The sequence below is a fragment of the Bufo bufo genome, chromosome 4, assembly GCF_905171765.1.
Source record: "Bufo bufo chromosome 4, aBufBuf1.1, whole genome shotgun sequence".
Lineage (NCBI taxonomy): Eukaryota > Metazoa > Chordata > Amphibia > Anura > Bufonidae > Bufo > Bufo bufo.
Window position 1 is genome coordinate 244,411,027 of NC_053392.1, and position 15,995 is coordinate 244,427,021.

Below are 15,995 nucleotides of genomic sequence, written 5' to 3' on the forward strand. Positions count from 1 at the left end.
GTATCCGCAAAAACATTACTCCGAGCCGTACATGTTCTGCATTTTTCAGACCAGCACATCTTTGTTAAAAAATGGAAAGAAAATACGTTCCTGTGCATGAGCCCTAAAGCCGTCAAACCCCTTGTAAAGAAGTACAAACATTATGTTAGAAAAATCGGTAGAGACAAAGATGCACAGGAACGTATTTTCTTTCCGTGTTAGGGACCCATCTGCAGAAGCCACCTTGACGCCTGATAGATGGGCCCGACACACGTTTGATCAAAAATGTGCGCAAAGAGCTTCTATTTTTTTCATTTATAGTAGATATAATACCACTGCTCCCCTATTTCCATAGCTCCCACTGTAGTGAATGGGAGCTATACAAGCATCATAGCAGGACAAGCTGTGCTGCTTCTGTAACTCCGGGAGTTTTTTCTTCTACGCTGTTTGCATAGCTCCCATTCACTTATCCCATCTCACCATATTAATACTGGGTGGGATCTCCCCTTGCTGCAATATAGTCTGCCCTTCTGGCCTGGTAATGGTCATACAGATGCTGGATATCCTCCTGTGGTATGTCATTCCAGGCTCTTTCAACGGAGCTGTAGTTCAACCAAGGTTGTTTAACTGTTGTGCATGGGAGATCTGCCCAATCCAGTCCCAGATATTGTAGATGGGAGAGAGATCTGGTGATCGAGCTGGCCAAGGGATCTGTTGGGACACCCAGAAGAGCACATTGTGTAGCTTGGGCATTGTGTGGACGGACATTATCCTGTTTGAACACCACTTCTCCCGAGTCAAAAAAAAAAAAGACAGTAGGACTGATTACATGATGGACATAATTAAGGCTGGTCAATGTGCCCTCCAAAAATACCAGACAGGAACAGCCATGGTAGCTAATGGTGCTCCACAACATGACACCTGGTGTCAGTCCTGTGGTTCTCCACATAAAGCATGATGGCAATAAGCGCTCTCCAGCCCTCTGGAGAACTGTGATGCGGCCATCACTGGTACCAAGGTAGAACCTGCTTTCATCACTGAACTCTAGTGTTTGCTGTTGATGGCCACATCAGAGTTCGAAGGAGGGCTGGAGAGAACCCAGAAACCATTAAAAAAAAGAAAAAAAAAAGAAGATGCACCAATTTGGTTGTGTGATCATTGACCAAGAACCACTAGTAGCTTATACTTGGTCGTACTAAGTTTTTCAGGTGTTCTTTTTTCGTTTTCCGCTAGTGTAAATATAGCATTACATCCGCTTTCAACATAAGTCATACATTTCACCTTGGAAAATCTATCAGCCATGTCACATTAAAGTGGCTTGAGAAGCTAAAAACTCACTGAAGCTAGGTGCTATGTAATGCATGAACAGCTCGGTAACAAACTCGAAAGAAATCTTTCACCCTTTCAGGTATTTCCCATCATATTAGGGGAACATTCAGTATCATGAAGAACATTTATTATCTTTGTCTGTACAGATTTTTCTGACATAATGTTTGTACTTCTTTACAAGGGGTTTGAAGGACCTAGGCCTCATGCACAGAAACGTATTTTCTTTCCGTGTCCGTTCCGTTTTTTTTGCAGACCGTATGCGGAACCATTCATTTCAATGGGTGCGAAAAAATATTGAAGTTACTCCGTGTGCATTTAGTTTCTGTATGTCCGTATTTCCGTTCCGCAAATAAAATATAGAAAATAGAACATGTCCTATTATTGTCCGCATTACGGACAAGGATAGGACTTTCCTATTAGGGGCCAGCTGTTCCGTTCCGCAAAATATGGAATGCACACATATGTCATCTGTATTTTTGGCGGACCGCAAAGTACACACTGTTGTGTGCATGAGCCCTTAAAGGGATTTTCTGGGAGTAAAGTAACTTATCTTATCCTGAGGATAGGTCATCAATATCTGATTAGAGGTGTCTGACTTCTGATCAGCTGCTTGAAGAGGCCGTGACGTCACATTCATAAATACTCGGAGATTATTGCCCCTTCCTAGGATAGAAACTACCACAGACTGAAAGTGACTGCTGCATTCATGACCCCATGATGATCTCTTGTTTGCAGTGGTGTCTGAATCAGTGTGTATATATACTCATAAGCACTTCCTACTTTGCTCTTGCTATATATATATGCTGTGAACTGTGAATAGTAATGCTTTCTAGTGCAATGTTTTTTGTTTTTTTCTAGTGTAATGCTTTAGTTTAAATGTCAGTTCTTGTTCCTCTGTCCATGGCATCTAGGATTGCTCCAAACAACATTTCATTGTATTACATTGTATTGTACAGTGACAATAAAGGCATCTTATCTTATCAGCCACCTATGGCCTATTTGCAGCTTAGTGGACCTGGGCTGCAATACTAAGCATCAAATCTAAGGGTATTCTGAACTGAAGCCCTTCAGATTCTATGCTTTACTAATCAGAGCCTGCTTGTCTGCAGTGAGGAAGCCCCAGTATGCCGGCCACTTCAAACAGATGATCGGCAGTGGTGCCAGAAGTCGTACCCCCACTGATACCGATAACCTATGCTGGTGTTCTAGTGAGAGCTGCAGCCTTTACCTCGTCCTGTGACATCACGTCCTTCAGTCACATGGGCTGCGTACAGATCAGTGCCATTCAAGTGACTAGGACTGAGCTCCAACACCAAGTACAACCCCTATACTGTCTACAATACTGGGCTTGGTATACCTCAAACAGTTGCTCGGCATGGTGTCGGGAGTAGGGCTGCAGCTAACGATTATTTTAGCAATCAAGCTTTCTACCGATTAATCGAGTAATCTAATAAGAAAAAAATTAAATAATAGACGGTTTTCCTTTATAAAAACTCACTCATCCCCAACACCCTTTGCCGCCGCCCCCCTCCCCGTGTGCTTTAGTTCCCCCCAGTGCCATCAGCTCTCCCCCACCCCGGTGCCATCAGCTCGCTCCCCCTTGTGCCATCATCTCTGCTCTCCCCTAAGGCCGGGCCACACTTTAATTAAACCACGGACGCATGGTCCGTGAAAGCCCAGCCTGCCCTCCACCTGACACCCCCTTGGTGTCACCAACTTACTTTTCCAGCAGGGGCGCCGACGACACTCCATCGTTCCGCACAGCTCTGCGCCTAACGTCACACAGCACGTCAGGTCATGGCGTACGTACGTCAAGAGGTCAGTGGGTGTGCTGTGGAGTGTCCCGAGGCCCCCTGCTGGAAGGTGAGTATTCCGAGTGCATTGCAGGAGACCACAGAGCGGGAGTAATAGCAAGAACTATTTTATGGGCCCCATTGAAAAAAATGCCTATTCTTGCCCGCAAAGCTGACAAGAACAGGACATGTTCTATCATTGGCGGCCTAGCCGCACGTATGTGGACAGTAGACTGATGACATCTGTGTGCGGTCTGCATTTTTTGTGGCTCCACAGAAATGAATGCGACTGTGTGTGGATCAGAAACGGATCAAAAAATACAGTTGTGTGAACGCACCCTTAGTTTCTATTCTCACCACCACAGATCTCTTCTCCATGTCACCCTGCTTAAAGGGGTTTTCTGAGATTATTTTCTTTTACACTGGTGATCTATCCTCGGGATACTTCATAAGTATCTGGCCGGTGGGCATCCGACACCTGGGACCGCCACGATCAACTGCTAGAGTAGGCACCGGCGCCCCTGTGAGTACTGCTTTTCCTGGGCCAGTGACAACACGTTCATCTGTCATGTGGCCTAGGAGCAGCTCAGGAATGCAATACCTATAAGGGTCTATTTCACACGTCCGTAAGTGTTTTGAGGATCCGCAAAACACGGACACCTGCAATTTGCGGACCGCACATCACAGAGACTATAATAGAAAATGCCTTTTCAGGTCCGCAATTGCGGACAAGAATAGGACATGTTCTATTTTTGGGCGGAAACGGAAAATGCGGACGGCACATTCCGGCCCCATTGAAAATGAATGGGTCCGCACCCATTCCGCAAAATTGCGGAACGGGTGCGGACGTGTGAATGGACCCCAACAGCCGCTATACAATGTATGGTGCTGTGCTTAATCAGCTATGAGAAGGCTGTGGCGCTCACAGGAGCAGCGATGTCTTCATCAGGGGTCCCGGGTGTCAGACCCCCACCAATCTGATACTGCTAACTGCTATATAAATCCACTGGGGCAGAGTGCTAAGGGCAGGGCTCATTACAGCTGGTCTTATCTGGGACATCATTTTTACAACCCGGCCTATTACACACCGCTCAAGGAGAAACTGTGAGCCGCCCATGACGCCTGCTATTTACATGGTGTATCACACAGCGCTCCCATGTCTCTGCTCCCAGGATTCCCTCTGGTTTCCCCTTCATCTTCCCTCTCGACCTGTCCTGCATGTCCAGATGAACCAGAAAGCGGAGACAAGAGGGGGTCCACAAAGCATCACAACACCAGCAGTATGACAATTTTGGAATTTTGCACCCCATTCTGAACCTTTTTTTTTTTCTTTCCAAAATATTACCCGTCAGAGATTTCACTTGACTATGTAAGAACAGTATAGTTCAAGGGGATTTCCGAGTCATCAATATCAGAAAGCATTTATCTGTCCCCAATGGGGCTCACAATCTAAGGCTCCTATCAGTACGTCTTTGGAGTGTGGGAGGAAACCGGAGCACCCGGAGGAGACCCACGCAAACACGGGGAGAACATACAAACTCCATGCACTCCAACGCATACAGCCAGTATTTGTGTTTTGCGGATCCGCAATTTGGCAACAATCATGTGTATGAGGCCCTAGGCCTCATGCACACAAATGTATATTCTTTCCGTGTCCGTTCCGTTTTTTTTTTGCAGACCGTGGGTCCACAAAAAAAACCTGAAGTTACTCCGTGTGCATTCCGTTTGCGTATGTTCGTATTTCCGTTCCGTAAAAAAAAAAATAGAACATGTCCTATTACTGTCTACATTACAGACAAGGATAGGACTGTTCGATTAGGGGCCAGCTGTTCCGTTCCGCAAAATACGGAATGCACACGGACGTCGTCTGTATTTTTTCCGGACCGCAAAATACATACGGTCGTGTGCATGAGGCCTTAGTGGAATAACATGGACAGCACAGCTTCCCATATGGAAACAGGACTCAAAGCTAGATTTACAAATGCCAAATGGATATATACATAGATGCAATCTCCAGGAGCGTAGCGATAGGGGAAGCGGCTGCTTTGGGGCCCAAACGCAGAGGGGGCCCACCCAGGAGAAAGAGGTTATTTTCGGGGCCTCCTCAACAGTATTATACAATGACATTATATACAAAAACACAGTAGAAAACGGACAGACAGCGGCTTTTGTGCCTCATCTGAGAGAGTGATCTTGACTAGCCACAGGAGTGGGGGCTGCACAGGAGGAGGGGGTTGCAAATATGTTCCTGGGAGGGGGGTGGCCCTATTAAAAAAATTGCTCTGGGGCCCAGTCATTTCTAGTCATCTCCATTACCATATACAGTAGAACAGAATAATCGCTCAGATGGGAGAGGAGGAAAACGGGCCGGGTGTGGTGAAACTAAATGATGAAGATCCTTCCAGCAAAGAGTCATTATATAACACTCCACTAGCTGCGATGAGTGATCTACACGTAAAGCCGCCAAACCCATGAAGTGTTCAACCGCACAACAGTGACCTACTTAGATTGAGGCAAGCATGACACGAGGAATGTCAGCCACCAAGGGTTTCGTTCAGAGAGCTCACCATCCATGTCATGGCTGCACTAGTTTCCTAGTCACCTATGTGATCAGGAACCTGCTGCACCCAGCAAGCAGGAGACAACGTCTGGTCCAGTGGTGGAGTCATAGCCTAATGCTGGCTGTCCTCGTGTCCCTCCTTGTGGCTAAGGCTGCTCCACTCACCTGACAAAGGTCTATGTGTCCACCGCTGGGCTGATACACCTCGATACATAGGGATGGGCTGGTGTAGTGGACTACATAATGCCGTAGAACAGTATCTACAGGATCAGCCCAGGTCCAACCACCGGGGCCCTCAGAGGATCACCAGGACGTTGGTCTGCGCTGCCCCATTTAAATAGAGCAGTGGTCACACATACGTGCTACTGCTCCCTTCAGTTCTATGGGGTGGCCAGACATAGCCGATCATTGGTACTTACCTATCGCCAGCAGTCCCATAGCATTGAATCGAGCTACGGGCACGCAAGTGGGTGAACATGATCAGCAAGGGCCCCAGCAGTCAGACCCACCCATCGATCGATCAGACACATCCCCCTAAGGGCTCGTTCACACGAACGTGTGCTGCCCGTTGCCGTATTGCGGACCGCATTTGCAGATCCGCAATACACGGGCACCGTTCCGTGGCCATTCCGCATCACGGATGCGGAGCTATTCATTTCAATGGGTCCGCAAATCCGGAGATGTGGAACGGAAGAACGGAACACTACGGAGTGCTTTCTGGGGTTCCGTTCCGTGCTTCTGCACCGCAAAAAGATAGAACATGCTCTATCTTTTTGCGGAACGGAAGTATCGTGGACCTATTCATGTGAATGGGTCTGCGATCCCCATGCGCCTGCCCCACGGACGGTGCCCGTGCATTGCGGACTGCAATTTGCGGTCCACAGCACGGGCTTCACACGTTCCGTGTGAACGAGCCCTAACCTGCAGACACAGGATAAGGGCTCATTCACACAACCAGAGGCTGTCCGTGCTCATGCTGCGGACCCCAAATTGAGGTCCGTAATCATGCACGGGCACTGGTCGTGTGAATCCCATTTACTTGAAAGCGTCCTTGATCTGCAAAATGCGGCAAAAAACAGGACATGTCCTATCTTTTGCAGTGTGGAAGCACAGACCAAAAAGCCCATGGAAGCGCGCTGCAGCGCTTCCGATCCGCGTCTCCGCACCATATCTTGCGGATGGCGGACCAATTCAAGTCTGCAGTCCTCAATACTGGCAGTTGTGTGAATGAGCCCTAACTTAGATATTGTAATGGGACAAACCCTTTAAAGTGTTAAAGGGCTCCCCTGAGATTAGAAGACAGCAATACCAGACATGGGCTATGGACATATAACGCGGGGTCTGCTGATGGACCCCACTCACTGATAATGGGGTCCATGGGGGTCCAACCAGGTGTATGTCATTTTGAGGGGGGGGGCATAGCAATTTACTCAGCGCTATTTTTCCCATCAGAAACTATGGAATTGAGGCAAAAGTGAACATAGCCATAGATGAGACCGATCCAGCAGAGTGTGATTCTACATCTATACACATTCCCGGGCACTGCCCTCCTCTGCAGGGACGCCCACCTGTCCGTGCCCTCCTAGCAGTCACATTGCTGAGCTCCGTGCCACTTCTGCACTCCAGCTAGGTCACCGCACTTTGTGACTTACCTGACGGGCACTTCCCGGCGCAGGCCGCTAACCTCCATGTCCCTACCCGGTGCAGAGACTTTCCATCTCACGTCAAAACACAGATCAGCCCAGCCCAAGGCCCGCCCACATCGCTCGTGCTTCGTACTTCCGGCAAGCTGCAGAACTACAAGGACCGTGAGCCTCCAGCTGGAGATGGTAACAGGCAATGCGCGTGTCTGCCAGCAGGGGGCGCTCGGGAGCTCGCAGACTTGGGTGTGCGCGGTTTTCAGCGCTGAAGCTTGCAGATAATAGTCATTGTCAGCGTGCAGTGCTGTATTTACTACCGAGCACACTGAACGAGGCAGAGGTACAAGCTGGTACCATGTTGTCTTCTGGAAGTTACTGCTGCATTTATATGAGTCAGTTTCCCTAGGAACCAAATCCTTGAGGTGACTCACAGAAAGTAAAATATTAGACAGGGCCATAGACACAAAGGGGGTTATTTACAATGCCTCCTTTACCAGAAATTGGCGTAATAAAAGTCGCAAACCACGGGCCTGCAACTTTTTAAACACAGTTTTGATTAAATTTAGTTTCCGTTGGCGTTTTAAACCGCCCTCTCCACTTTCCGAAAAGGGGCATGAGTAGCGTCCCCAGCACATTTATTATGCGTCCCTTCACATCACGTTTTATGCGTCCGTTTGACATGTATGTTAGAAGAAAAAAAGGATACAATAACACAGCACACACATTCTTGTATCCTGCAGAATCCGGGAAGAAAATGGATACTTTATGGTGAAACTATATGGTGAACGGATGCCACTGTATGGCATCAGTTTAACGTATACGTTTTTTGTATACGTTAAACTGATTGGAAAAATGTGATGTGAACCCAGCCTTTCAGCGATGGGGTCTTATCTGAGGTGTGATGAAAATATATACATATATATATATTTTTATAATTTTTCCTCCTCTAAAACCTAAGTGCGTCTTATAAAGCAAAGTGCGGCCCCATTGAAGTGAAAGGGTCCGCATCCGAGCCGCCAAAACGGCGGCTCGGATGCGGACCCAAACCGGCAGTGTGCATGAGGCCTTATTCTAAGGGCTCTTTCACACGAGCGGATGCCGTGCGGGTTATCCGCTGCGTAAAAGAGTGCCAAGCCCCGCACTACAAAATCACGGTGACAACTTTATCTCACCGTGATTTTGTTGTAAAAAGATCACAGAGAGGCACGGAGCATTATCAGTCATATTAATGCTCCGTCTCTGCTGTCCAGAGCAGGGCTTGGCACTCTTTCACGCAGCGGATTCCACGCACGGGATCCGCTTATGTGAAAAAGCCCTAAGAGTTATATCTTGGGCTATATGGCGGTTAGCATTCTGGTCCTGGTCTTGTCTTCAAGCTTAGATTCTTAACTTTAAAACAAGACCTCATAACCAGTAACTAGGTACTATACAGCCTGAGATATACAGTCCTGATCAAAAGTTTAAGACCACTTGAAAAATGGCAAAAAATCATATTTTACATTGTTGGATCTTAACAAGGTTCCAAGTAGAGCTTCAACATGCAACAAGAAGAAATGGGAGTGAGACAACACATTTTTTGAGCATTCAATTAATTGAAAATAACGATTAAACTGAAACAGGCTGTTTTTCAGCTAATCAAAAGTTTAGGACCACATGCCTTTAAAAGGCCAAATATGTGCAAAGATGTGGATTCATTGTCATTTTCTGTCAGGTAGTCATACGTTGTGATGGCAAAGGCAAAAAAACTCTCCCTTTTTGAACGTGGTCGGGTTGTTGAACTGCATAAGCAGGGTCTCTCACAGCGCGCCATCGCTGCTGAGGTGGGACGCAGTAAGACAGTCATTTGGAATTTCTTAAATGATCCTGAGGCTTATGGAACAAAAAAGTCAAGTGGAAGACCCCAAAAAATTTCACCAGCACTGAGCCGGAGGATCCAATTGGCTGTCCGTCAAGACACTGGACGATCCTCGACCCAAATTAAGGCCCTTACTGGTGCTGACTGCAGCCCCATAACCATCAGACGGCATCAGAGACTGAAGGGTTTCAAAAACAAAAAACGTCTTCAAAGACCTCGTCTCCTTGAATGCCACAGAACTGCTCGTTTGGACTTTGCAAGAGAGCATCAAACATGGGACATTCAAAGGTGGAAGTAAGTTTTATTCTCTGATGAGAAAAAATGTAACCTTGATGGTCCTGATGGTTTCCAACGTTACTGGCATGACAAGCAGATCCCACCTGAGATGTTTTCTACGCACCACAGTGGAGGGGGCGCCATAATGGTCTGGGGTGCTTTTTCCTTCAGTGGAACAATGGAGCTTCAGGAAGTGCAGGGGCATCAAACGGCCGCTGGCTATGTCCAGATGTTGCAGAGAGCATTCCTCATGACAAAGGGCCCTCGTCTGTGTGGTAACGACTGGGTTTTTCAACAGGACAACGCTACAGTACACAATGCCGGCAGGACAAGGGACTTCTTCCAGGAAAATAACATCACTCTTTTGACCCATCCTGCGTGTTCCCCTGATCTAAATCCAATTGAGAACCTTTGGGGATGGATGGCAAGGGAAGTTTACAAAAATGGACAACAGTTCCAGACAGTAGATGGCCTTCGTGCGGCCGTCTTCACCACTTGGAGAAATGTTCCCACTCACCTCATGGAAACGCTTGCATTAAAGCATGCCGAAACGAATAACACCGAAGTGATGAACAATAACGGCGGAGCTACTCATTACAGAGTTCATGTTTGGAAGTTGGATTTCTGTTTTGGGGGGGTTTATTTTTTTTTGGAGGTGTGGTCCTAAACTTTTGATCAGCTGAAAAACTGCCTGTTTCAGTTTATTCGTTGTTTTCATTAAATTGAATGTTCAAAAAATGTGTTGTCTCACTCCCATTTCTTCTTGTTGCATGTTGAAGCTCTACTTGGAACCTTGTTAAGATCCAGCAATGCTAAATAGGATTTTTTGCCATTTTTCAAGTGGTCTTAAAATTTTGATCAGGACTGTATGAGGTTGAAGCTGCCTCTCCCCCCTCAACCAGCCAGCAGGGTGGGGGAAGTGCTGATATGCTGCAGGGACAGAAGAAAATGTATAGATGCTCCTGTCCTGATATACACTCACCTAAAGAATTATTAGGAACACCTGTTCTATTTCTCATTAATGCAATTATCTAGTCAAACAATCACATGGCAGTTGCTTCAATGCATTTAGGGGTGTGGTCCTGATCAAGACAATCTCCTGAACTCCAAACTGAATGTCAGAATGGGAAAGATGAAAAACAACATGGGTTTACTTCAGGGAGATCATGTCAAACAAATCTTATAGATTTTTTTGACTGGGTGACTAAAATAATAGACGGTGGAGGTGCAGTAGACATCGCATATCTAGATTTTAGTAAGGCTTTTGACACTGTCCCACATAGAAGACTTATCAATAAACTGCAGTCATTGAGCATGGACTCCCATATTGTTGAGTGGATTAGGCAGTGGCTGAGTGACAGACAACAGAGGGTTGTAGTCAATGGAGAACATTCAAAACAAGGTCATGTTACCAGTGGGGTTCCACAGGGATCTGTACTGGGACCGATTTTGTTTAATATCTTCATAAGTGATATTGCAAAAGACCTCGCTGGTAAGGTTTGTCTTTTTGCTGATGACACAAAGATATGTAACAGGGTTGATGTTCCTGGAGGGAAACGCCAAATGGAAAAGGATTTAGGAAAACTAGAAGAATGGTCAGAACTCTGGCAACTGAAATTTAATGTGGATAAGTGCAAGATAATGCACCTGGGGCGCAAAAACCCAAGGGCAGAATATAGAATATTTGACACAGTCCTGACCTCAGTATCTGAGGAAAGGGATTTAGGAGTAATTATTTCAGAAGACTTAAAGGTGGGAAGACAATGTAATAGAGCAGCTCGAAATGCCAGCAGAATGCTTGGATGTATAGGGAGAGGTATAAGCAGTAGAAAGAGTGAAGTGCTTATGCCGCTGTACAGAACACTGGTGAGACCTCACTTGGAGTATTGTGCGCAGTACTGGAGGCCATATCTCCAGAAGGATATAGATACTCTAGAGAGAGTTCAGAGAAGAGCTACTAAACTAGTACATGGATTGCAGGATAAAACTTACCAGGAAAGGTTAAAGGACCTTAATATGTATAGCTTGGAAGAAAGAAGAGACAGAGGGGATATGATAGAAACTTTTAAATACATAAAGGGAATCAACTCGGTAAAGGAAGAGAGCATATTTAAAAGAAGAAAAACTACCACAAGAGGACACAGTTTTAAATTAGAGGGGCAAAGGTTTAAAAGTAATATAAGGAAGTATTACTTTACTGAGAGAGTAGTGGATGCATGGAATAGCCTTCCTGCAGAAGTGGTAGCTGCAAATACAGTGAAGGAGTTTAAGCATGCATGGGATAGGACCATCCTTCATATAAGATAGGGCCAGGGGCTATCCATAGTATTCAGATATATATGTCACAAAGCTCGAATCATTTCAAATTGGTTTCTTGAACATGACAATGAGTTCACTGTACTAAAATGGCCCCCACAGTCACCAGATCTCAACCCAATAGAGCGTCTTTGGGATGTGGTGGAACGGGAGCTTCATGCCCTGGATGTGCATCCCTCAAATCTCCATCAACTGCAAGATGCTATCCTATCAATATGGGCCAACATTTCTAAAGAATGCTATCAGCACCTTGTTGAATCAATGCCACGTAGAATTAAGGCAGTTCTGAAGGCAAAAGGGGGTCCAACACCGTATTAGTATGGTGTTCCTAATAATTCTTTAGGTGAGTGTAAATGTACATGACACCAGGGGAAGGGTTAGCAGAGCCGGACTGGTACTGAAACATCCCTGGCAAAACAGATAGGCCCGCTTACTGTGTAGTGAATTTAAAATATATTTGTGCACGCCCAGTGGCGCATCTATAGGGGGGGTCCAGCGGGTCTGGACCCCCCCTAGAACAACCAGCCCAATTTTTTTTTTTTTAATCCTTCAGGGCCTCACCGCCGATCACCACAGGCAGCGCGGCGGCGGTGGGGGGGGGGGGGCCGGGGGGGCAGTAGGAGTACTAAGAGATGAGTGCTTCCATTGTGGAAGCGCTCATCTCCATATCTAATCCATCTGTATCGCCGTCCTTAGGACAGCGATACAGATGCCTGTGCTGTGCTGCGGCAGGGGAGGGAGAGGTGTGTCCCTCCCCTGTTCTTCTGATAGGCCGCAGGCACTAATGCCTGCAGCCTATCAGAGGCCGGCTCAGGCGGCGCGATGACGTCATCATCACGCCGCCTGAGCCGGGCAGCACACAGCAGGGACACAGGCCACAAGAGGCCTGCATCGCATCGCTCCTGATGGAGGTAAGTATCAGTGTATTATTATTATTTTTTTGTTTTGTTTTTTTGGAGGGGGGGAGCTGGCACTATGGGGGCACTAAAGGGGAGAACGGCACTATGGGGCATCTGGTGGTACTTTTTTTTTGGGTGGCACTTCTTACTGGCACATTATGGGGGGGGCACCATGGGGGAGAGGAGCACTATGGGGGCTCTAAAGGGGCTTTTTTTTTTTACACATTATGGGGGGCACTATAGGGGAGAACGGCACTAGGGGGCATCTGGTGGCACTATAGGGGCATTATTTGGGGGGCACCATGGTGGAGAGGAGCACTATGGGGGCTCTAAAGGGGCTTTTTTTTACACATTATGGGGGGCACTATAGGGGAGAACGGCACTATGGGGCATCTGGTGGCACCATAGGGGCATTATTTGGGAGCACTATGGGGAAGTGGAGGTTCTAAAGGGGCCTTTTTTTCTTATTGGCACATGGGGGCATTATGGCATCTGGTGGCACTAAGGGGGCATTTTTTACTGGCACATTATGGGAGGCACTATAGGGGAGGGCGGCACTATGGAGGAGTGGCGCACTATTGGGGCATATGGTGGCACTTTGAAGGGGCATTTTTTACTGGCACATTATGGGGCGGCACCATGGGGGAGAGGAGCACTATGGGGGCATCTGGGGGATCTAAAGGGGCTTTTTTTTTATTGACACATTATGGGGGCACTATAGGGGAGAATGGCACTATGGGGCATCTGGTGGGACTACAGGGGCATTATTTGGGGGCACTAAGGGGAAGTGGGGGCTCTAAAGGGGCTTTTATTCTTATTGGCACATTATGGGGGCACTATGGCATCTGGTGGCACTAAGGGGGCATTTTTTTACTGGCACATTATGGTAGGCACTATAGGGGAAAGCGGCACTATGGGGGAGAGGAGCACTATTGGGGCATATGGTGGCACTTAGAAGGGGCATTTTTTTACTGGCATATTATGGGGGACACTATGGGGAAGGGGGAGAGGAGCACTATGATGGCGTTTACTGGGGCACTATATAGGGGTATTTTATACTGGCATACATTATGGGGACATTAGCTCAACAGCGGGCACTAAGCAGGGGTATTTCATGTACTGTCATATTGTAGGGAGAATTATTACTACTAGGCGGTATTATGCGGAGCTTTGCTAATACTGGGGGGCTATGAGGAACATGATTACTAGTATGGGCACTTTAGGCGCATTATTACTACTAAGTGTGTTCTGGCAGAGAATTATTTCTATTTTGGGGAGCCCTGTTACTTTGGGGGGCACCCTGCCACAGTATCAGCCTAGCACAATAATTTTTGGGGGACATTATCTTTATACTATTAGTGTCTGGGCGCAGTTATTTTTTTTAGAGCACTGTGTGCCAATAATTGTTGAAGGGGGCACTATCTGTGTGGTAGTAGTATTTCCAGGGGGACTGTTTCTGCAGTATAGTATTGGGGGCACAGCGGGCACAGTATTGGGGGTGGCAGGAAAGGGTGTTCAGAAGATGTGAAGATGATGGAAATGTGGGAAACTAATGTCTGTTTGTTAATCTCTGCAGAGACAGGAGATGGCTGAAAAATCATCATGGCGGTCTGGTCTGAATGGAGAAGATGAGGAAAGAGAACGTCTACAACAAAGGTGACATCACTGGATGTAAGAGGTATGGGGCGCTATGTAGGAGAGGAGATGCTCCGGCTCCTCCCCCTGCCATTTGCAGAAGGAGGATTCAGAGCTGGGTGAGGACGGTCAAGGGGACAGCAGGCCACGGGCAGATGGTGGGGGGAACCACAGGCCTTGAGCAGGATCTGGGGAGGGAGGAGAGCGGAGGAGCTTCCTGGCTGTAGCCTGCTGTCTATTGTATAATGTGAAGCAGGCAGAGCAGCCAGGACAGACCTCCCCCCCTCTCCGTATGATGTGTAGAGACAGGCAGCAACTATAGAATGTCAGCTGTACAGTGTTTGTTGGGAGTGGCCTATTATATGTAGGAGGGGCTTTTAATAATGGGCGGGGTCAAAAATTGCGGGGCGCTACGCGTGCCGCGTTGTTGTTTTCCTACAGAGCTTTTAGAATCGCCAAGTAAAAGAATCAGCGCAACACACTACAACCCTTCCCTGCATTTTTAAATATAAAGGGGGCTTTGAAAAATTGAATTAGCACAGCGCACTACACATGCCACATTTTTTTGCCTTTCGGACCCCCCCTAGACAAAATTCCTGGGTGCTCCCCTGTGCACGCCACGCCTGCATTCACCCTGTCATTTCTATTTCCATTGTTTAGCTCCAGTATAGGAGCAGCACAAAGAAAATAATAGAAGCGGTGTTTCCTTTAAATGACAGACCCCATGGTCTATAACAGTATCTGGTTTCCATTAGAACACCCTGCATTTTACTGCATAAAAACTATTTTTTCCCGTATTTTTGACAGAATCTGCAACAGCGGCCCCTGACGAATCCTCTGATGTCATACTTCGTCCCTGATTTTTACATAATGGGGTCTTTTTTTCCCAGTAGGAGTGAGAAGATTTGACTTGCTCATGTAATCATCCCTCTGCACCTAGTTATGTAGTTTTATAGACGCTGTGACCCAGACGCTTACCTGGTCCAGATCACGGCGCCAAATTAGTTACATCGAACTCCGAAACATCAGTAGCTTACATTTTACACTGCCCTCCTTCCACACTGTATAATCAGCATGGTTCCGCATTAAAAACGGAATGTACTCCGTGTGCATTCCGTTTCCGTATTTCCGTTCCGTTGAAAGATAGAACATGTCCTATTATTGTCCGCAAATCACGTTCCGTGGCTCCATTCAAGTCAATGGGTCGGCAAAAAAAACGGAAGACATACGGAAATGCATCCGTATGTCTTCCGTATCCGTTCCGTTTTTGCGGAACCATCTATTGAAAATGTTATGCCCAGCCCAATTTTTTCTATGTAATTACTGTATACTGTATATGCCATACTGAAAAACGGAAAAACAGAACGGAAACACAACAGAACTCAAAAACGGAACAACGGATCTGTGAAAAACAGACCGCAAAAAACTATAAAAGCCATACGTTCGTGTGAACTAGGCCTAAACCATGTGGCGGGCTTTTCTAGCAATACCTTTTGGGGTACGGCCACATGATCAGGTTTCTTGATGCAGTTTTGAGAACGCTCCTGGTTTTCAAAGCTGTATCAGGAGGCCTGTCCGTGTGGCCGTACCCCAACAGCTATGGTAACAGCAGTAACAATTATCACCAGAGAGGAATATCAAATAAACAAGGTCATAGATAAAGGCTCATGGGCCCCGGTGCAAGAGTTCAGCTTGGGCCCCCCTTCCCTCAGT

General features: G+C 46.9%; 1 protein-coding gene across 2 annotated transcripts in view; it reads right to left on the bottom strand.

Moving 5' to 3' along the window:
- Window positions 1–7,421, bottom strand: part of RUBCN (rubicon autophagy regulator) — a 55,966-nt gene extending 48,545 nt beyond the window's left edge. Inside the window, exon 1 of one of the 2 annotated variants that reach the window (XM_040428419.1) lies at window positions 7,314–7,421. In XM_040428419.1, the coding sequence (XP_040284353.1) occupies window positions 7,314–7,351 (38 nt within the window). In that variant the 5' untranslated portion in view covers window positions 7,352–7,421. The remainder of the gene's footprint in view (window positions 1–7,313) is intronic. The other variant, XM_040428418.1, reaches the window with a different exon arrangement.
- Window positions 7,422–15,995: the final 8,574 nt, after the last annotated feature.